Below are 23,255 nucleotides of genomic sequence, written 5' to 3'. Positions count from 1 at the left end.
TTTCAGATTTTTTTCTTGTGGTTGATTTTAGTTTCATAGCAATTGTGGTCAGAAAAGATGCATGATATGACTTTAATCTTTTTGAATTTGTTGAGACTTGTTTTGTGGCCTAATATGTGATGTATGTTCTGGAGAATGCTCCTTGTGCACTGGAAAAGAATGTATATCCTGCTGTTTTTGAATGGAATGTTCTGAATATGTCTGTTAAATACATCTGGTCCAGTGTGTTATCAGAACCACTGTCTTCTTGCTGATGTTCTGTTTGGATGATCTGTCCATCAGTGTAAATGGGGAGTTAGAGTCCCCTACTATCATTCTGTTGTTATTATTTCCTTTATCTTTGTTATTAACTGTTTTATGTATTTGAGTGCACTCATGTTGGGTCTAAATATTTACAACTGTTGTATGTTCTTGTTTGATTGTCCTCTTTATTATTATATAGTGTCTTTCTTTGTCTCTCGTTGCAGTCTTTGTTTTAATTATTTTTTTATTTTTTCTTATTTTTCCATTTAGTTGCCCCTTTTTATTTTATTTTATTTTATTTTATTTACTTTTCCTCTGGTGTAGGACTTTATTTATTTATTTATTTATTCATTCATTTATTATTATGTTCAGTTAGCCAGCATATAATACATCATTAGTTTTTGATGTAGTGTTCAGTTAATCATTAGTTGCATATAACACCCATGCTCATCACAACACGTGCCCTCCTTAATACCCATCACCCTCCTCCCTTCTGTAACCCTCAGTTTCCAAGAGTCCAGAGTCTCTCATGGTTTGTTTGTCTCTCTTACTTTTTCCCATTCAGTTTTCCCTCCTTTCCCCTGTGGTCCTGTGCACTATTCCTTGTATTCCACTTATGAGTGAAACCAACACCCAAAAAATAAATAATCTAGTCAAGAAATGGGCAGAAGACATGAACAGACAGTTTTCCAGAGAAGACATATAAATGGCTAACAGACACATGAAAAAATGTTCATCATCATTAGCCATCAGGGAAATACAAATCAAAACCACATGGAGATACCACCTTACACCAGTTAGAATGGCAAAAATTAACAGAACAGGAAAAAACAGGTATTGGGGAGGATGTGGAGAAAGGGATTCCCCTTACATTGTTGGTGGGAATATAGTATTTATTTTAAAGTCTAGTTTCTCTGATGTAAATGTTGCTACCTAGGCTTTCTTTTCACTTCCATTTGCATGATAAATATTTCTCCACCTCCTTACTTTTAATCTGCAGGTGTCTCTGATCTGAAATGAGTCTCTTGTAGGCAGATGATTTTTTAAAAATTTTTATTTATTTTTTAAATTTCTTTTCAGTGTTCCAGGATTCATTGTTTATGTACCACACCCAGTGCTCCATGCAATACGTGCCCTCCATAATACCCTCCAACAGGCTCACCCAAACCCTTACCCCCCACCCCTCCAAAACCCTCAGTTAGTTCCTCTGAGTCCCCAGTCTCTCATGGTTCATCTCCCCATCTAATTTCCTCCAACTCCCTTCTCCTTTCCATATCCCCATGTCCTCTGTGTTATTCCTTATGCTCCACAATTAGGTGAAACCATATAATTGACTCTCTCTGCTTGACTTACTTCACTCAGCATAATCTCCTCCAGTCCCATCCATGTTAATACAAAAGTTGAGTATTCATCCTTTCTGATGGAGGCATAATACTCCATTGTATATATGGAGCATATCTTCTTTATCCCTTCATCTGTTGAAGGGCATCTTGGTTCTTTCCACAGTTTGGCACCATGGCCATTGCTGCTATGAACATTGGGGTACAGATGGTCCTTCTTTTCACTACATCTGTATCTTTGGGGTAAATACCCAGTAGCACAATTGCAGGGTTATAGGGAAGCTCTATTTTTACTTTCTTAAGGAATCTCCACACTGTTTTCCAAAGTGGCTGCATCAACTTGCATTCCCACCAGCAGTGTAAGAGGATTCCCCTTTCTCCACATCCTCTCCAACACTTGTTGTTTTCTGTCTTGTTAGTTTTGGAGATTTTTTTTTTTAAAACTACTCTGTCTTTGTATGTCTTTTTATTGGAGCATATAGTCCATTTACCTTCAATGTAATTATTGATAGATATGTATTTGTTGCCATTTTGTTACTTATTTTGTGGTTGTCTCTATAGATTTACTCTGATCCTTCTCTTGTTTTTTTCTTTCTTTTTTTTTTTTTTTGGCTTTCTGTAGTGATATACTTGGATTTCTTTCTCTTTATTCCTTGCATATATATTACTGGTTTTTGATTTGTGGTTACCATTAGATTTTTGTATAACATCTTTTGCATGTAGAAATCTATATTAAGTTGATGGTTGCTTAAGTTTGAACCCATTCTCCCAGGGTCCTGGGATTGAGCCCCACATGGGGATCCCTGCTCAGTGGAGAGCCTGCTTCTCTCTCTCCTTCTGACCCTCCCCCTGCTTGTGTTTTCTTGCTCTCTCTCAAATAAATAAATTGTAATTAAATAAAATATTTTAAAAGGAAATTTGAACCCATTCTTTATGTCCCTCCCCCACCATACCTTAGGTATATTGTGTCATATTTTACATTCCTTTATTCTTTGCATCCCTTGACTGATTTTTATAGAAGTACTTATTTCACTGCTTTTGTGTTTTTTATTTTTATTCTTTTTTTTCTTTCTTTACTCTTTTATTGACATCTTACATTACAATGGCACATTTCTTAAAACTAATGAAAGTACATCCATATAATAATGTTATATAAACCTCCCACTTAAGGAGTAGGGAGATATATTCTTTATTTTTTTATTTTTTTTATTTTCAGCATAACAGTATTCCTTGTTTTTGCACCACACCCAGTGCTCCATGCAATCCGTGCCCTCTCTAATACCCACCACCTGGATCCCCCAGCCTCCCCCCACCAACCCACTGCTTCAAACCGCTCAGATTGTTTTTCAGAGTCCATGGTCTCTCATGGTTCACCTCCCCTTCCAATTTCCCCCAACTCCCTTCTCCTCTCTAACTCCCCTTGTCCTCCATGCTATTTGTTATGCTCCACAAGTAAGTGAAACCATATGATAATTGACTCTCTCTGTTTGACTTATTTCACTCAGCATAATCTCTTCCAGTCCCGTCCATGTTGCTACAAAAGTTGGGTATTCATCCTTTCTGATGGAGGCATAATACTCCTTAGTGTATATGGACCACATCTTCCTTATCCATTCGTCCATTGAAGGGCATCTTGGTTCTTTCCACAGTTTGGCGACCATGGCCATTGCTGCTATAAACATTGGGGTACAGATGGCCCTTCTTTTCACTCCATCTGTATCTTTGGGGTAAATACCCAGTAGTGCAATGGCAGGGTCATAGGGAAGCTCTATTTTTAATTTCTTGAGGAATCTCCACAGTGTTCTCCAAAGTGGCTGCACCAACTTGCATTCCCACCAACAGTTTAACAGGGTTCCCCTTTCACCAAATCCTCTCCAACACATGTTGTTTCCTGTCTTGCTAATTTTGGCCATTCTAAGTGGTATAAGGTGGTATCTCAATGTGGTTTTAATTTGAATCTCCCTGATGGCTCGTGATGATGAACATTTTTTCATGTGTCTGATAGCCATTTGTATGTCTTCATTGGAGAAGTGTCTGTTCATGTCCTCTGCCCATTTTTAAACATGATTATCTGTTCTGTGTGTGTTGAGTTTGAGAAGTTCTTTATAGATCCTGGATATCAACCTTTTGTCTGTATAGTCATTTGCAAATATCTTCTCCCATTCCGGGGTTGCCTCTTTGTTTTGTTGACTGTTTCCTTTGCTGTGCAGAAGCTTTTGATCTTTTTTTTTTATATTTAAAAAAAAAATTTTTTTTCAGCATAACAGTATTCCTTGTTTTTGCACCACACCCAGTGCTCCATGCAATCCGTGCCCTCTCCAATACCCACCACCTGGTTCCCCCAACCTCCCACCCCACGCTGCTTCAAACCCCTCAGATTGTTTTTCAGAGTCCATAGTCTCTCATGGTTCACCTCCCCTTCCAATTTCCCCCAACTCCCTTCTCTCTAACTTCCCCTTGTCCTCCATGCTATTTTTTTTATGCTCCACAAATAAGTGAAACCATATGATAATTGACTCTCTCTGCTTGACTTATTTCACTCAGCATAATCTCTTCCAGTCCCATCCATGTTGCTACAAAAGTTGGGTATTCATCCTTTCTGATGGAGGCATAATACTCCATAGTGTATATGGACCACATCTTCCTTATCCCTTCGTCCGTTGAAGAGCATCTTGGTTCTTTCCACAGTTTGGTGACCGTGGCCATTGCTGCTATAAACATTGGGGTACAGATGGCCCTTCTTTTCACTACATCCGTATCTTTGGCATAAATACCCAGTAGTGCAATGGCAGGGTCATAGGGAAGCTCTATTTTTAATTTCTTGAGGAATCTCCACACTGTTCTCCAAAGAGGCTGCACCAACTTGCATTCCCACCAACAGTGTAAGAGGGTTCCCCTTTCTCCACATCCTCTCCAACACATGTTGTTTCTTGTCTTGCTAATTTTGGCCATTCTAACTTGTGTAAGGTGATATCTCAATGTGGTTTTAATTTGAACCTCCCTGATGGCTCGTGATGATGAACATTTTTTCATGTGTCTGATAGCCATTTGTATGTCTTCATTGGAGAAGTGTCTGTTCATATCTTCCCATTTTTTGATATGATTGTCTGTTTTGTGTGTGTTGAGTTTGAGAAGTTCTTTATAGATCCTGGATATCAACCTTTTGTCTGTACTGTCATTTGCAAATATCTTCTCCCATTCCGTGGGTTGCCTCTTTGTTTTGTTGACTGTTTCCTTTGCTGTGCAGAAGCTTTTGATTTTGATGAAGTCCCAAAAGTTTATTTTCACTTTTGTTTCCTTTGCCTTTGGAGACATGTCTTGAAGAAGTTGCTGTGGCTGATATCGAAGAGGTTACTGCCTATGTTCTCCTCTAGGATTCTGATGGATTCCTGTCTCATGTTGAGGTCTTTTATCCATTTCGAGCTTTCCTTTGTGTATGGTGTAAGAGAATGTAAGATAACTGGGAATAAACCTAACCAAAGAGGTAAAGGATCTATAATCGAGGAACTACAGAACATTTATGAAAGAAATTGAAGAAGACACAAAAAGATGGAAGACCATTCCATGCTCTTGGATCGGAAGAATAAACTTTGTTAAAATATCTATACTGCCTAGAGCAATCTATACTTTTAATGCCATTCCGATCAAAATTCCACCGGTATTTTTCAAAGAGCTGGAGCAAATAATCCTAAAATTTGTATGGAATCAAGAAGAGACCCCAAATTGCTAAGGAAATGTTGAAAAACAAAAATAAAACTGGGGGCATCATGTTACCTGATTTCAAGCTTTACTACAAAGCTGCGATCACCAAGACAGCATGGTACTGGCATAAAAACAGACACATAGACCAGTTGAACAGACTAGAGAGCCCAGATATGGACCCTCAACTCTGTGGTCAAATAATCTTCAACAAAACAGGAAAAAATATATAGTGGAAAAAAGACAGTCTCTTCAATAAATGGTGCTGGGAAAATTTTACAGCTATATGTAGAAGAATAAAACTTGACCATTCTCTTACTTTTTGCCATTTTAATTACCATTTGTCTTGGTGTGGATCTCTTTGGATTGAATGTTTCAGGGAGTCTCTGTGCTTCTGGGATCTAGATATCTGTTTCCCAGGTTAGGGAAGTTTTCAGCAGCTGTTTCTTCAAAAAATTTCTACCCCCTTTTCTCCCTTCTTTTTCTGAGATCCCTATAATCTGAGTGTTATTATGCTTGATGGAGTCACTGAGTTCTCTAAGACTACTCTCAATTTGCATAATTTTCTTTCCTCTCCTTTGCTTAGTTAGGTTAATTTTCACTCTTCTGTCTTACAGGTCATGAATTTGTGTCTCTGCTCCATCTAGGCTGCTATTTATTCTGCCAAGTGTATTTTAAATTTCATTTATTGTCTTCTTGATCTCTCATTGGTTCTTAAAAAAAAAAAATCTTTGCTAAGAGTCTCATTGATATCCTTCACTCTTTTCTCAAATCCAGTGAGTATCTTTATGATCATTACCCTATATATTTTTTTTATCAGGCATATAACTTACATCTGTTTGAATCTCTTGTTGTGGTTTGGTCCTTTTCTTTCATTTTGGACTTATTTCTTAGTTTCCTTTTGTCTAAATCCTTGTGTCTGTTTCTATGTTAGGAAAGTCAGCTACTTCTCCTGATCTTAATGATAATAGCTCTATGAAGAAGAGGACCTGAGTATCCTACAATGCAGTGTCCCATTTCCCCAGGGCTTGGCATTTCAGGGAATGTCTCCTATGTGTGTTGCATGTGCTCTGCTGTTGAGTCTTGTCCTCTTTTACCTTCAGTCTAATTGTCTGCAGAGGCTGTCTTTGCTCATTGCGGGCAGTGTTTGGTTCCCAGCAGAGTCGGGGTGGGGGGGGGCGTGTGTTTTAACATGTCTGGTGATCTGCTTGTGAAATGAGACATGCCCTGTCAATGGAACTGAGGCCCCTCAAAGTGCATAGGTTGGGAGATGTATTGCACTGGCCTTCTGGGGAAGGGGTCCTGGAGTGATGGGATTAATGGTAGTGTGACTCAGAAAGTGGATCTGCTGAAGCTTGGGGTTAAGGAGGCTTGGTGCAAGCAAGTTAGGTAATCAGTATTGGCACCAGTGTGCTGGTTCCCACAGGTGGCTGTTTGTGCAGGGGAGGTGGGGGAGGGAAACAGAGCCTGATAACTCCTTTGTTTCTGAAGGGGGTTTCCATGTGATCTCTGTCTCTGTGGGCCATGCTCTGAGATGAAAAATTGCTCTCCCTCCCTTCTGCCCTGGCATTTTTCACACTGACGGTTCTACACTATATCTGTACAGCCTGTTTGTCATGCTCTCCCTTTAAGAACTCAGGTTCCTAATATCCTCTGGACTCTCCCAGAGCCTAGAAGGCTGATTTTTAAAATTTCAGGCTTTAAGTCCTGCTGCTTTTGCCCCTCTTGCTTTCAAAGGCAAATGTTATGGGATTCATCCTCCCCATTCCTGGCTCCCTGGTGGTTTTTGCCCTTCTATGCAACACCAGCTCCCTCCCCACCTTGAAAGTTATGGTTTGTGTCACCCCCAGACTCTGTCTTAACCCTTCCTACCTTCTTTGATGTGGCCTCTTCTCTACCTTTAGTTGTGGAGTTTGTCCTGCCAGTCTTCAGATTTATTTTCTGGGTTATTTATGCTAATATGAGTGTAATCTAGTTGAATTCATTGAACAAGGTGAGCTTAGGGTTCTCCTACTCTGCCATCTTCCCAGCCAACCAATCCTAGTGTGTGTATGTGTATTTTTTAAAGAAATCAACATCTCCCAATGATGGGACCTTGTACTTTCAAATTTTTATTAATTTCCTTCTTCGAAGTCCTTCTAATTTTTTTATTCCTTTTTCATGACTTTTTTTCCCTTATCTGACATTCTTTCTGTGTTCCCTTATTCCCTCAGCTGAAGATTCTGATACGAATCTCCCCATATCTATTATGGTGAGGTCCAGGACTGATCCTGAGGTTACAGGTATCTCTGAAGGGGCTGAGGATGGAGGAAGAAGCCCTGGTTCTGTAGTTCACCATTAGTTGAGAATGGTGCAGGGGGGTGGTCACCTCCTGCCCTTTTAGGAGAGTTGTATATTGGAAGTACAGGCTTCTGAAAGTTCAAGGCTCAGAGCCAGCTATATTCCAAGCCATTAATATCCATATCTTGGTAGTTGCCATCTCCTTTGGGGATTATCATAAGAGAGATACTTACCCAGTCCAGGATGTAGATGACCTGGGTGTCATGGAGCAGCTGCTCATCCCTGAGGTGGACACATGAAAGACTCATTCTGTTAAAGGGGTCTAGAAATGTTTCCTTGAGAGCCCTGAGCCCTGCTCACATCCTTACTTAGGACTATAGCCAAGGAAGGAGAAGTTAGAACTTAAACTAAACTGAAAACTTACAGGCCTGTCAGAGAGGCAGTTGCAGAATGTGGCACCAGACATCTGATCACTTGCAAACCATAGTGAATTATGGCCATCAGATCTGTTTAATCATAGCTGGGCATTAGGAGTTAGCAAAATGTCTCAGTCCCAGCCCCTGCCACTGGGGCCCAGGTCCTTGATTTCTCACTTCCTGTCTCCTTTTTTGTTTGGAAAATAGACACAATGAGGCTTGAATTCTCATCCTATTCTGAATCCCCCCACCCTCCCCACCCCACCATTTTAGGAAGCAGAAAACTAGTAGCAGCAACAGTTGGGATCATAAGTCAACATTTTTATATTCTAGGTCATCAGATGATTATTCTCAAAGCCCTGCAGTGACTTTCTTGAAAGTCAGCCGTTCTTAGATAAATGATAAAATCCTTCAAGCTGAGGTAAGTTTGGCTCTTTTGGCCTATTGACCCTTAGGGATCAGCAGCCAAGAAAATATCCTCTGTATCTCATGATGGAGGCTACCTGGTCATAATTCTTTACATTCTGATGAATGGAGGTGATTAAACAGGCTTGGAGAAAGATTTGGGGGGGCGGTTCTTTCTAGACTGGCTGTATTTAAAGATCCAAGAACTTTTGGCCTCTTATGAGCTCTCTTTTGGGGAGAGGCTAGAAAAGCATGGGGTAGTTTTAATTCCTGGAGAGACCTCTAGGCTTGTTAGATTCCTCTTTTGATTTCCTCCTCCCTCTGATTCCTCTGATTCCTTCCTTGGCTCAGTTATTTATGTCCTCAATACTGGTGAATGAATCAGCAGTTTTGGAATCACACTGTAACCTGTTAGAAATATAGAATCTTAGGTCCATGCTAGACCTACTGAATCAGAATCTACTTTTTGACAAGGTATACAGGTGATTTGTATACTTACACAAAATAATGAAGTTTGAAAAGCCCTGTTTTATAAATTCCTTCATGGGTGGATGAAGGAAGGTGTTCCAGATATGGCTTTTATGCTATAATTCTAGGCTTCTGGGTGTTTTGAACATTTTCCTTGAACACTGGAATTTGCATCTGGGCATTTGAGAACTATAACTTGACCACTCTGAATAAGCATTCTGTTCTGACCGCCCCACTGTTTAGTCCCTATGCCAGCCCTGCTAAGCCCATAAAGGAGAATTGGGAAGCTGCTAACCTCTATGCTTGCTGTCTCTCCTCTACTGAAAAGAGCCATGTCTTACTGAGTGCTGAGAGTATCCTTAGGTCCTCGGCAGGCATCCCATGGGAAGAGCCTGTCCAGGTAATTGGGTTGGACAGAGGAGAGACTAGCAGTGCTCATGGGAGTTCAGGGAGAGCCATTGTTTCACTTGGCTGAAGGTGGCGGGGGAGAGGGGTGGGGGAAGAAAAGAGTACCTCAGCTCCAGCTTTTAGCCAAATGGAAGATGAGTCTTTGGGTTAAACTCCTCCTTTTTCCCTCCCACCACTATAGGCTTAATCAAACCTTGGAATACTGTTCTTTTACCTCGAATCCGAGCATCTTCCTGCAGCTGAAAAATAATGAGAATTCAGGGAGAGTCAGAGACTTAGAGGCTAGTCTCCTCTGAAAATTCGGTATAACAGCTGTACACTTGGTCAAACGTAGTGATGTCTATGTGGGAAATTATGGGCTTTTAGGGGATGGAATTAAATTCTAAGTTTCCTGAAAGCAGAACTTTTATTTTTTGTGTGTCCTTCATACCAAACCACTTAACATAATACCCTGGATAGAGTATCTGCTCAATAAATGTTTATTGAATAATAAATAAATAGGATGAGATGTGGCCTCTTTAGGGGTGGGAGACACACAATTCATATGGTCATAATTGCTCATTTAGTGGTCTCTCCTCTTTTATTTTTTTCTGGCCTTTCTGCTCTCCGTTTTCTGGCCCCTTTACTCTTTGCATCTCCAGTGGTTCTCTGAGGAGAACCTTTTAATATCTCTGAAAGACCTTCAAAAAATCCTTCATACCCATCCTAGAGTAAACAGCTGGTGATGATATACCCTTTGGGACCCCAGAGCAAACAGGAGTCTGGTAGATCATCTCTCTGCATAATAGTGCTCTAGGCATGGGTCCTAATCTTTGTCTAATCAAAAAGAAAGTACATTCTATCTCTCCCTGATAATCTTTTGCTTGACATTATTCCCTCAGTATTTAAGTACAAAAATTGTTCTTAATAAGTCTGTGACTAGAGTGTCTGTTTTGGCTGTACCAGCCTGGAGGATCCTTGAGGGCAGGGATTTCTCTGGTGGACCCCATGAAGAAGCACAAGAAGAGAACTTCAGCATAGAGGACATCAGATGACTTTTAACTTCATATATAGGTCCTGAGAGGATGGAAATAAACACACACAAGTCCCGCTTATAGACAGGTTTCCTCCTTTTACTAACTGAAATGCTATCTGGAGGAGATACAGTCCTCAGGGAACTAAAGTTCTAAGTAGGGTGGAGGCACTCTGACCCTAAGGCTTGGGTAAAAATATCAAATTTCTGACCTCTAACCAGTGCCCCCTTTTACTTGCAGCCAGATGGAGGCAAAGACTGCTTCAATTTTCCTTAGAGTAAGTCCCAGACATAGCAACAGAATACAAAGCATAGCTTCTTGGGATATAGAATAGTTTCAGTTCTAAGGCCAAAAGTGGTTCAGGTAGTGAATTAGAGGAAACTTATTTTCAGTGCCTTCTCAGTTAATTTATACATCACCTCTTGCCAACTAGGAAGAGAGAACTATTTCTAAGAGTTTTAAAATATAATTTTAATGAAACTGTGTCTTTAGTCAGAAAAACAAAGGTTAAGACATCTGTCTAAAAGTTTCCCATTTACTTTGGTTTTATAATATTAGTACTTGTTCTAAGCTATGTGTTTACTTATATAAATAGTCACTGATGAGAAATTATGTAGAGAGTGCTTATTGTTCTCCACTGTACCAGGCAGAAAAAAAAAAGGTGGGAAGGTGGGAGAGCAGGCTTGGTAGGATTCAGATATATCAAGACCTTGAGCAAGCTAATATAATAACCCAGTGTCTGGGAGAGGCCAATAATATAGTGCATGTTTGACCATATTTTAAAAATATTGACCAGTGTATAGAAAAAGACTGAAATCTGCATAGAGGAAGAGCAGAGGAGGAGGAATGTTTTTATTTAGCAAAGACATTTACTCTGGCCTCTAATTTGCACTTCTCTACAGTTAGTAGATGTACTTGCCCATTAAGGAAATGTACCATGTCAGTTGGGGACTCCTTCTAACTCAGTCACTTATTAGTGTTTTGTATAACTACACAGAGTATTCTTGCTGAGAGAAGTTCTGGTAGATACAATTTTCTCTGTTATATTTCCACAAGGGGGTTGTTAAACCTCTTCTTCCCTTAGCTTCCTGAACTTACAAGTCAGTGCAACTCTATAAAGGGAGAAATCACTAGATAAAGGAATGAAACTAAAACCTTGATCAGGGTCAACATCACATTAGGGTATAGTAAAAATGGAAGCAAGGGAAAGTGATATGACCAGGGAATTTAGAGAATTGAATATTAATCTCACCTCCTTTTGTATATCCCTAAAGGCCATTAACACCTGAAAAGAAGACACAAAAATTATGAAAAATTAATGTTCTAGGCTTTATTACAGAGGAATTTTATATATAGACTCTTCCAGATATTAGGCTATAGGGTGTGAATGCCAAGATGACTATGGCTTCCTAGATTTAACAATAAATCCCACTGACTTCTACTCTACATATATTTCTGGGCTACCATTTCTCCATATGGTAGATGGGTAAAATGCAGGAAGTTATTTAAAGAAGACTGAGTTGTGAAAGAAATATAAATTAAACCCACTACTACATTTGGTTTAATTGGTCCTTGTTCTGAAGCTAAGCATAGCTGTTAAAATCAACACATATTTGTATTTAAATTATAATACATAGGAGGACAACACCAAATATTGGTGAGGATACAGAACAGCTAGAACTCATACAATGTTGGAAGGTATATAGAATTGTATGATCATTTTGGGAAAAGCTCTGGCAGTTTTTGTAAAACTAAATATATAACTCCACTTGCACCAAGCTATGGATGGATATAATGACTGTTGGAAATCTGAGTTGCCTCATTTTGGGGAAAGGATGAGGACTTTGAGATAGATAGTTGTATCTTGTTTGGTGGAAGTAAAGATTTGTTTTTGTTGATACTCAGGAGTTTCAACATGTGTCTATGGATGCATATGGAAGCTGAATAGTCGATGGGGTGGACTATGCCAGTTATCTGTATACTGCCTGTGTTCACTCTTTGTTGTATCACATTCATCCTTTTTAATATCATAGGTATCCAGTTATGTACTGGTTCCCAACAGGATGGTTTTCTGTTGCTTACATAAGCAATTCACCTTTAGCTAATATAGTAGTTGTAAAAACATGAAAAAGTTATCCTATGCATTTTATTTTATATTTTTATTTAAAAATTTTTTTATTATGTTAGTCACCATACAGTACATCATTAGTTTTTGAAGTAGTGTTCCATGATTCATTGTTTGCATGTAATACCCAGTGTTCCATGCAGTATGTTCCTTCCTTAATACCTATTACCAGGCTAACCCCTCCCATCACCCCCTCCCCTTTAAAACCCCCATTTGTTTCCTGAAGTCTATCTCTCTCATGGTTCCTCTCCCACTCTGATTACCCCCCTTCATTTTTCCTTTCCTTCTCCAAATGTCCTCCATGCTCTTCCTTGTGTTCCACAAATAAGTGAAACCATATGATAATTGCCTTTCTCTAGTTGACTTATTTCACTTAGCAAAATCTCCTTCAGTTCCATCCATGTTGATGCAAAAGTTGGGTATTCATCTTTTCTAATGGCTGAATAGTATTCCATTGTATATGGACCACATCTTCTTTATCCATTCATCTGTTGATGGACATCTCTGCTCTTTCCTTAGTTTGGCTATTGTGGACATTGCTGCTATGAACACTGAGGTGCATGTGGCCCTTCTTTTCACTACATCTGTATCTTGGAGTAAATACCCAATAGTGCAATTGCTGGGTTATAGGGTAGCTCTATTTTTAACTTTTTGAGGAAACTCCACACAGTTTTCCGAAGTGGCTGTACCAACTTGAATTCCCACCAACAGTGTAAGAGGTTCCCCTTTCTCCACAACCTCTCCAGCATTTGTTGTTTATTGCCTTGTTGATTTTTGCCATTCTAGCTGGTGTAAGGTGGTATCTCAGTGTAGTTTTGATTTGAATTTCTTTATGGCTAATGATGATGAGCATTTTTTCATGTGTCTGTTAGCTATTTGTATGTCTTCTTTTTTTTTTTTTTAAAGATTTTATTTATTTATTTTACAGACAGAGATCACAAGTAGCCAGAGAGGCAGGCAGAGAGAGAGAGGGGGAAGCAGGCTCCCTGCTGAGCAGAGAGCCCGATGCAGGGCTTGATCCCAAGACCCTGAGATCATGACCTGAGCCGAAGGCAGAGGCTTAACCACTGAGCCACCCAGGTGCCCCTTGTATGTGTTCTTTGGAGAAGTGTCTGTTCATGTCTTCTGCCCATTTTTTCACTTGATTGTTTTTTAGGTGTTGAGTTTGAGAAGTTCTTCAGAGATCTTGGATACCAGATCTTTATCTGTAGTGCCATCTGCAAATATCTTCTCCCATCCCATGGGTTGCCTCTTTGTTTTGTTGCCTGTTTCCTTTGCTGTGAAGAAGCTTTTGATCTTGATGAAGTCCCAAAAGTTCATTTTCACTTTTGTTTTCCTTGTCTTTGGAGATGTGTCTTGAAAGAAGTTGCTGTGGCTGATGTTGAAGAGGTTACTGCCTATTCTTCTCTAGGATTTTGATGGATTCCTGTCTCACAATTAAGTCTTTCATCCATTTAGAGTTTATCTTTGTGTATGGTGTAAGAGAATGGTCAAGTTTCATTATTCTGTATACAGCTGTCCAGTTTTCCCAGCATCCTTCATTGAAGAGACTATCTTTTTTCTATTGGATATTTTTTCCTGCCTTGTTATAGGTTAGTTGACCATAGAGTTGAGGGTTCATATTTGGGCTCTCTTTTCTGTTCCACTGATCTATGTGTCTGTTTTGTGCCAGTACCATATGTCTTGATGATTACAGCTTTATAATACAGCTTGAAATCAGGCAACACGATGCGCCCAGCTTTTTCTTTTTCATCATTTCCTTGGCAATTCAGGGGTCATACAAATTTTAAAATTGTTTGTTCCAGCACTTTGAAAAACGTCAATGGTATTTTGGTCTAGATTGCTCTAGGCAGCATGGGCATTTTAACAATGTTTATTCTTCCAATCCTTGAGCATAGAATGCTTTTCCATCTTTTTGTGTCTTCTTCAATTTCTTTCATAAGTGTTCTGTAGTTTCTAGAGTATATCCTTTGCCTCTTTTGTTAGATTTATTCCAAAGTGTCTTAGAGTTTTTGGTGCTATCGTAAATGGAATCAATTCCCTAATTTCTCCTTCTATAGTCCCATTTTTAGTGTATAGGAAAGCAGCTGATTTCTGTGCATTGATTTTGTATCCTGCCACATTACTGAATTGCTGTATGAGTTCTAGTAATTTGGGGGTGAAGTCTTTTGGGTTTTCCACAAAAAGTATCATGTCATCTGCAAAGAGAGAGAGTTTGACTTCTTTGCCAATTTGAATACCTTTTATTTCTTTTTGTTGTCTGATTGCTGTTGCTAGGACTTCTAGTGCTATATTGAACAGTAGTGGTGAGGTTGGGCATCCTTGTCATGTTGCTGATCTTAAGGGAAAGGCTCTCAGCTTTTTCCCATTGAGAATGATATTCACTGTCGGCTTTTCATAGATGGTTTTTATGAAGTTGAAGAATGTTCCCTCTATCCCTACACTCTGAAGAGTTTTAATTGGGAAAGGATGCTGTATTTTGTCAAATGCTTTCTCTGCATCAATTCAGAGGACCATACTGTTCTTGTCTCTTCTCTTATTAATGTGTTTTATCACACTGATTGATTTGCGAATGTTGAACCCCCCCTTGCATCCCAGGGATAAATCCCACCTAGTTGTGAGAATAATATTTTTAATGTACTGCTGGATCCTATTAGCTAGGATCTTGTTGAGAATTCTGGCATCTATATTAATCAGGGGTATTGGTCTGAAATTCTTTTTGATGGGGTCTTTGCCTGGTTTTAGGATCAAGGTAATTCTGGTCTCATAGAGTCTGGAAGTTTTCCTTTTGTTTCAGTTTTTTGAAACAGCTTCAGGAGAATAGGTAGTATTTCTTCTTTGAATGTCTGGTAGAATTCCCCAGGGACTCCATCAGATTGTAGACTCTTGTTTTTTAGGAGGTTTTTGATCACTGCTTCAATCTTGTTACTGGTTATTAGTCTATTTAGGTGGTCAGTTTCTTCCTGTTTCAGTCTTGGTAGTTTATAGTTTTCTAGGAAGGCATTCATTTCTTCCAGGTTGCTTAATTTATTGACATATAGTTGTTGATAATAATTTATAATGATTGTTTCTATGTCCTTGGTGTTAGTCATGATCTCTCTCCTTTCATTCATAATTTTATTAATTTGGGTCCTTTCTCTTTTCTTTTGGATAAGTCTGGCCATTGGTTTATTGATTTTATTAATTCTTTCAAAGAACTAGCTTCTAGTTTCATTGATGTGTTCTACTCTATTTCTGGTTTCTAATTCATTGATCTCTGTTCTAATCTTAATTATTTCTCTTCTTATGCATGGCTTAGGCTTTATTTGTTGTTCTTTCTCCAATTATTTAAGGTGTAAAGTTAATTTGTGTATTCAGGATTTTTGTATTTATTTGAGTGAGGCTTGGATGGCTACATTCCCCATAGGTTTTGGACCAGCATGTTTTTGTTCTCATTGGTTTCCATGAATTAAGTTCTTCTTTCATTTCCTGGTTGACCCAAACTTTCTTGAGCAGGATGGTCTTTAGTTTCCAAGTGTTTGAATTTCTTCCAAATATTTTCTTGTGATTGAGTTCCAGTTTCAAAGCATTATGATCTGAGAATATTCAGGGAATAATCTCAGTCTTTTGGTGTCAGTTGAGACATGATTTGTGACCCAGTATGTGGTCTTTTCTGTAGAAAGCTCCATGTGCGCTTAAGAGGAATGAGTATTCTGTTGTTTTAGGATGGAATGTTTTGTATATATCTATGAGGTACATATGGTCCAGTGTGCCATTCAAAGCTCCTGTTTCATTGTTGATTTTCTGCTTGGATGATCTGTCTATTGCTGAGAGTGGAGTGTTGAGGTCTCCTACTATTAATGTGTTATCAGTATGTCTATTTTGGTTAACAGTTGGCTTATGTAGTTGGCTGCTCCCGTGTTGGGGGCATAGATATTTATAGTTGTTTGATCCTCTTATTGGATAGACCCTTTAAAAATAATATAGTATCATTATGTATCTCTAACTATGGTCTTTAGCTTAAAATTTAATTTGTTTGATATGATAATTGATACCTCAGCTTTCATTTGCAGTGTATTCACATGAAAAGTGGTTCTCCATCCCTTCACTTTAAGCCTGGATGTATCTTTAGGTTCAAAGTGAATCTCTTGTAGACAGCATATGGATGGGTCCTGTCTTTTTATCCAGCCTGCAACCCTGTGCTACTTTATGGGAGCATTTAGGCCATTCATGTTGAGAGTCATTATTTAAAGATAAGATTTTATTGTCATCATGTTGCCTATAAAGTCCTTGTTTCTATAGTCTGTTTAAATTTCTGATCTATATCACTCTTGGAGTCTTTCTCCTTTTATAGAACCCCCCCTTAATATTTCTTTCAGGGCCAGCTTGGTGGTCGCATGGTCTTTCAGTTTATGCTGGTTTTTGCAGCTCTTTTCTCTCCATCCATTCTGAATGACAGCCTTGCTGGATAAAGTATCCTTGGCTGCATGTTCTTCTCATTTAGTACCCTGACTATGTCTTTCCAGCCCTTTCTGGCTTGTTATGTCTCTGTGCACAGGTTTGATGCTATTCTGATGTTCCTCCTTCTGTGTGTAAGAAATCTCTTACACTTCACTGCTTTCAAGATTGTTTCCTTGGATCTAAGATTTGCAAACTGTACTATTATATGTCATGGCATCAGTCTGTTCTCATTGATCTTGGGAGGGCTTGTCTCTGCCTCTTGGACACGAATGCTTATTTCATTCTCCAGATTAGGGAAGTTCTCAACTACAGATTTGCTCAAATATATCTTCTAGACCTCTCTCTCTCTCCAGCCCCTCAGGGATCCCAATAATTCTGATATTGGAATGATTCTTTGAGTGACTAATCTCTCTCAGTTTGATTCCTTGGTTTTAATTTGTTTTTCCCATGCTGCCTTGGTTTCCTTCTTTTCCATCATCTTATCCTCTGGCTCACTAATTTGTTCTTCTGCTTCATTTACCCTGGCAGTCAGAGTATCCAGTTTAGACTGCATTTTGTTCATAGCATTTTTAAGTTCAGCCTGATTAGATCTCGTTTCTTTTGAGATTCTATATTGTCAATAATACTCTTCTCAAGCCTAGATACTGCCTTGATAATTGTTACTCTGAAGTCTATTTCTGATATCTTGGTTATATCCATACCCATTAGTTCTGTGGCAGAGGCCATATTCTCTGATACTTTCCCTTGTTAGGGGTTCCTCCTGTTAGTCATTCTGTTGAGGGGTAGTTGAAGGAATATACAGCGTCCAAATTATTGACCACAACCCAAGGAAGATATACCTGTTTTATAGGGACGTTAAGGTTGTCAGCCTCTTGTTCTTCCAGCCTGTCTTCTAGGGGAGCGGCCTGTTGTGCTGTTATTCAGGCAACTCTGTTTGGGCAGGGTTGCCCTGCCCCCTGTGGGGGGGATGGTCTCAGTGAAAACCAGGTTTTTTGGGCTTTTGTTCTCTGGTGGCTTTCCCTGGTGGCTTTCCATGTCTCTTCCGAGAGTCAAAGCAGAAGTGACCATATCCAAACCTCTATCTCAGAATAGAGAGATTGCCTTCTGCTCTTCACTGAGCTCTCCAGGCCACACTGTCTCCATTTCTGACTGTGCTGCCAAAAACTGCAGTGTCCTAGGTTGTACACCCCACAGAAGCACTCCCAGCCCTTGCTTCTGGGGCTGGGCATATCTCTGCCCTTTGTGCTTCTAAAACCACAAGCTGACCCTCCCTCCTTTTGCTCACAACCCCCATAGCTCCAGGTTTCAGTCTGGGGGGCTGCCCTAAAGTCCTTTCCCTGCTGCTACTGGTCTGCAAGTCTGTGCATGGTCCCCAGCTCGGGAAGCCTTTGCCTTCCCAGAGCAAGATCATGGAGGCTCCCTCCCCCTTCCATTTATCTTCTGATATCTGCCCGCAGAATCATGGCTCCCTGCTTCATACCTTGAGACCAACTGCTGGAGATACTCCCTTTGTAGAGATCCAGATATATCTTCTTACATCTCAGGCTGATTCATGGGTGTTTAGAATGGTCTGGTAGATATACAGCTTAATTCAGGGGACTGGTTGAAATAGGATCCCCTACTCCTCTGCCATCTTTTCCTTCTTCCCTCTAAGGAATTTCTTATCCTACCCATTTTAATTAAGAAGATTACTTTCTTCTGTAAAACTTATAGGAAGAGTAATTGAAAAATCACAGTGAATAAAGAAGTTGATCACATTACTCATTTCATATAATATTGTTCAGTGGGAGCTTGCAGGAGAGGCTGTGGAGACTTTTACTTGTTTTAACAGAAAATCCAGAGTCGTTAATTTAATAGTCTTTTCTTGCTTGGCCCCGTAGGGAAACTTATATTATGGGTTCAGAGGGATCAACCCCCTATCTAAGAGTTTAAGTGTACATGAAACTGAATTGTTAAGATTGGGAAGTTGAAGTAGTTGATATTTTTGGGAAGTCATCAGAAACTCCAAATAATGTCTGTAGTCTATGAACATTCACAGCAGCTTGCTCTGGCTATCTATTGGCATAGTTAGCTTCTCCACTGACATAGCATTCAAATGTAAAGTGAAGTCTGGCATTTTCATGTTTGAGAATTTGCCACCTCATTATTTTTGTATAGCTGGGAAACCAAGGACATTTTGTGAAAATGGAAAGGACATCAGTTTTTATATAATGAAAAGAAGCTACTCTCAAATTCATTAAATTTAAATCTGTTGTAAAGCAATTTCAAAATCCAGGCTGAATAATGTAGATTCTGAGACTTACTGCTCATCGCATTGCTTTAGTTAGAAAACCAAAGGCAACAAATTTACATTGGTGACCTAAGGGACCTTTTTTTAAATTTTCAACTCATAGTTGTCAGATTCCAAAACACACTCTTAATTGGACTCAACAATTTAATTTATTATCAAACATTTGATTTAATGAAGAAGGCTGTTTTTGACTGGATATCTTTAATTAAATAAATTTAAATGATTTAATCTCATGTCACTGAAGTGAGATTCAGTTATTTTTTTCTAACCACAAAAATGACAATTATTCTTTACATCCAAAGTACAGAATCATATTCTTTTGCTTCTCAACACTTTAGAAGTCTTCAATGAAAAACTGGTTTGAGTCTCTCAAATCTAATAAATTTGAAGAATAGGAAAGCTCCAGGCATAGTTTTCTACTTGTTAGTCATTATTCTCAGTTAAACTACTGTCAATAAATTTGGGAATGTCTAGGACATTTCAAAGCATTAAAAATTTTTTATTAGCAACCTCTGATCCCATGGAGTGAATCTGGTATTTGTACTCCTCCAGAATCTTTGTTAAAATACTTTAAAGAAATTCACAACAGAGAAATGCCTTAGTAATAAAACAATTTCCTATTATAAATAATTCAAAGCAGAATGCTGTCCAAAATATTGAAGTTATGTTGAAATTATATCTGAATGTGACAGTCCAATTTTGATGTCTTTTAGTGTCTTGATATAGACCTGCTGGCCATAGCCAATGGGAGGGAGAAAACTATCCTCGTCTGTGCTAATGACAAAAATCCCAATCACCTTCCAGATAAGACCTTTAGGAGCATTGGGAACACTTAACATGTTACTCTATGAAACTCACTAGTAATTATATGAAAATTAATCATTTTTAATGGACTTAATTTTGCATTTAAATAGATAAAACTAAACACCTCTACTCTTCAGGTTGAGTCATTTATTTTTTGAGAGGTTTATTTTTAAGCAAATTCATTCTTGGAGGGGCCAAATGTTTCAGAAAATTATTTTTATGAAATAGGATTTAAGGGCCACAGTGAAGTATTTGTTACACAATTTGAGTAGCTCTAAAGGTAAAATAACTTTCTTTTGGATCAGAAATGGAATTAAGATCTTTAATTTTCATAACAAAATTATAACTTTGTCTTCTTCTCATCCAAGACTTAAAATATATGTATTTCTCAAGTGGGTATGGATTTTTTGTTAGTGGATGAGATTTATTCTTTTTATTATTTATTTATTTATATTGTGTTATGTTAGTCACCATACAGCTCATCATTAGTTTTTGATGTAGTGTTCCATGATTTATAGTTCTTATTAAAAGGCTGGCAGAGAAAACATATTTGAGAGGGATTATCTAAATGGACAGGTGAATATCTAGAAAGTGCCAAGGTGCACAAAGATGAGTTTCTGAGGATTTGGGACTGGGTGAGTAATAGAGCAAGACAGGAGAGAGCACAGGAATCCTTCACTATCAATCAGCAATTACTCAAAGGGAAAGGAAGAAGTTTGCTCCTTTCTTAAGTCCTCTCTCCCTTTTCCCACTTCTCACCATGCTGTCAAAGATGACCCCTTCATACTCACTTGGTCCCACAGGGCTTCAGTGATTATTAGCTGTATTTCCTGTTGAAATAAGAGACACATTTTGGGAACATTACTCTAACTCTCCCAGAATTTGAATAGATACATCATGAAACTGATGGAATATAGGATATTTTTTTGAATGGAGATGGACACTTCAAGTCACCCTATTTTTCAGACAGTCCAAAGTCTCCTTTAGCCCTATTGAGTCCTTTTTAGGCTGTATCCCTTGTCATCTCTTGACCTAGCTGGTGGGTGACAGAGATGCATATTTTACCCTTATGAATACCCACATAGGCTGCCTTCCCCTGGAGTTATCTAGTATAGTAGTAGCATTGAAAATATTACCTAGTATTGGTAGACTGTGATCCACCAGTTGTAGTTCAGATCCCTGAACTACAGTGCCCAAGTCCTCCAAGATATGGTCCTTACTAGGCAGCTTTCTGCCTCCTGAGTGCAGTCCCTTCTCCATTTTCCTCAGAAACCAGGAGCTCCAAAGCAAACTGTCTATTTGGAATTCTTACCCACCTTTGGTCTCATTGTGTCATCAGCGGATTTTCTGGAAGGAAAGAATGACATAAGTCTGATCAGGCACTGGGTAGGTGATGTCAGCAAGACGGCAGAAAAGGAGATTCCAAGTCCTCATACCCTCCACACAAACATTAATTTTGATAACCATCATGGATGGGAATACCTCTGTGGCAAACCAGGAGTCCAGTGAAAAGATTCCAGCACCTCACTGGAGCAAAATGTCCATAAATAGATGCCTTGAAGAGGGTAAGAAAAACAGTTTCACTTTACTTATGTCACCCCTCCCCAAAGGCAGTGTAACTCAGTGCCAGGAGAGATCATCTCAGCCTGTGATTTCTCCCAGGGGGAAAGTGAAAGTGGAATGAGCACCCTGTTTCCCCAGCCTTGTGAGACATTGCCCAAGAAGCCAACTTCTGTTTCAACCCATCCAGGTCACTGAGATGATCAGCATAGCTAAATATTTTGGGGGGATATGGGGAAAAAGAAAGGGAGTGGGCACTCACAGAAGCCACCATGTGGATCTCAAAAACCAGCTACAGATCCTACTAGGTGGTTTGTGGACTCTACCAAGAGACCCATCCATGAACGCTATGGGACTCCTTACCTGCACGTACCCCTAACCCCTCAACTGGGTGACAAATGCCCCTAACACTCTGTATATATCCTGAAGTGATGCATACAAGCTTCTGCAGATGGCAGGTGCAAGCATCTGCACAGTGTGTAGATATCAGCAGCTAGCTCAATTATGTAAGAATGAGAAAAGGCATATAATTTTAAATGTTCCAGGGCACCATCTTGGAGAAAATAAACAGGAGGCTCTCAGTACCCAGACTGACTTTATGGGATCAAGAGAAGACACAAAATCCTAAATGCTCCTAAAGAGGGAACAAGAACATAGGGGTGAGTACATCCATAAAAAAGGCCTGAGAAACCCCCCACATTTTTAGCTGGGCTGACTGGAGAAGGTCTTTCACTCTCAAGCTAGTCAGTAAAGATTAACAGTGGGGACCTCTTCTTTGAATGCAAAGATAACGATGGAAGAATTCAGGGAACATGAAGAATCAAAGAAATAAAGCTCCAGTGGTGGGCCCCAAAGAAATGGAAATCTAGGAATTGCCTGGAAAATGATTCAAAATAATCATATTAAGGAAGCTCAGTGAACTACAAGAGGGCACAGACAACTAGTGGAAATCAGGAAAGCAATACATAAACAAAAAGAAAAGTTTAAGAAAGAGAGGATAAGCATAAAAAAAGAACCCAGCAATTTCTGGAGCTGAAGAATACAGTGACTTCACTAAAGAATTCAATAAAGAGCTTCAACAGCAGACTCAAGCATAAGAGAGAATCATTGAGCTTGGAGACAGATAATTTGAAATTCAAATTCAAACAGAGGAACAAAAAGAAAAAAACATCTCAAAAGAGTGAAGAAAACCAATTCAAAAGAGTGAAGAAGTAACTTATGGGACACCATCAAATGACACAATAGAGACATTTTGAGAACCTAAGAAACAAGGAAAGAGAAAAGGACAGAGAACTTATTTAATAAAATAATGCCAGAAAAATCCCTAAATCCAGGAAAGGAAATAAACATCCTGATTCATGGTGCTCAAAAATTTCAAAGAGGCTGAAATTGAGAGGTCTTCACTGAGACATTATATTCAAATTGTCTAAAGGCAAAGGCAAAAAGAATATGGAAAGCAGCAAGGAAAAATGAAATGCTACATACAAGGCTACTTCCAAAAGACAATAAGCTGCCTTCTCAGCAGACACCTTGCATGCCAGGAGGGAGTAGGATGAACTAGCCAAAGTATTAAAAGAAAAAATCTGCTAACCAAGAATATTTTACCTGGCAAAACTATCCTTCAGAAATGAATGAAAGGTAGACTTTCCCAGACAGATAAAAGCCAAGCAAGTTCATCACCACTAGACTTGGTGTACAATACATGCTAAAGGGATTTCATCAAGTTGAAATGAAAGGATGTGAATTAGCAGAATGAAAATATAG

General features: G+C 39.0%; 1 protein-coding gene across 1 annotated transcript in view; it reads right to left on the bottom strand.

Moving 5' to 3' along the window:
• LOC111157783 (chromosome unknown C12orf54 homolog) overlaps positions 1-23,255 on the bottom strand; it is a 33,281-nt gene that overhangs the window by 6,309 nt on the left and 3,717 nt on the right. Inside the window, exons 2-6 of the mRNA XM_022519416.1 lie at positions 21,248-21,278; positions 20,723-20,761; positions 11,525-11,557; positions 9,474-9,498; positions 7,796-7,844 (exon numbers count right to left, since the gene is read on the bottom strand). Of these exons, the coding sequence (XP_022375124.1) occupies positions 7,796-7,844; positions 9,474-9,498; positions 11,525-11,557; positions 20,723-20,761; positions 21,248-21,278 (177 nt within the window). The remainder of the gene's footprint in view (positions 1-7,795; positions 7,845-9,473; positions 9,499-11,524; positions 11,558-20,722; positions 20,762-21,247; positions 21,279-23,255) is intronic.

The sequence above is a fragment of the Enhydra lutris genome, unplaced genomic scaffold (assembly GCF_002288905.1).
Source record: "Enhydra lutris kenyoni isolate GAN:26980312 unplaced genomic scaffold, ASM228890v2 scaffoldscaffold56, whole genome shotgun sequence".
NCBI lineage: Eukaryota > Metazoa > Chordata > Mammalia > Carnivora > Mustelidae > Enhydra > Enhydra lutris.
The sequence above is the reverse complement of the archived record's forward strand: the minus strand, read 5'-3'. Positions and strand labels throughout refer to the sequence as shown.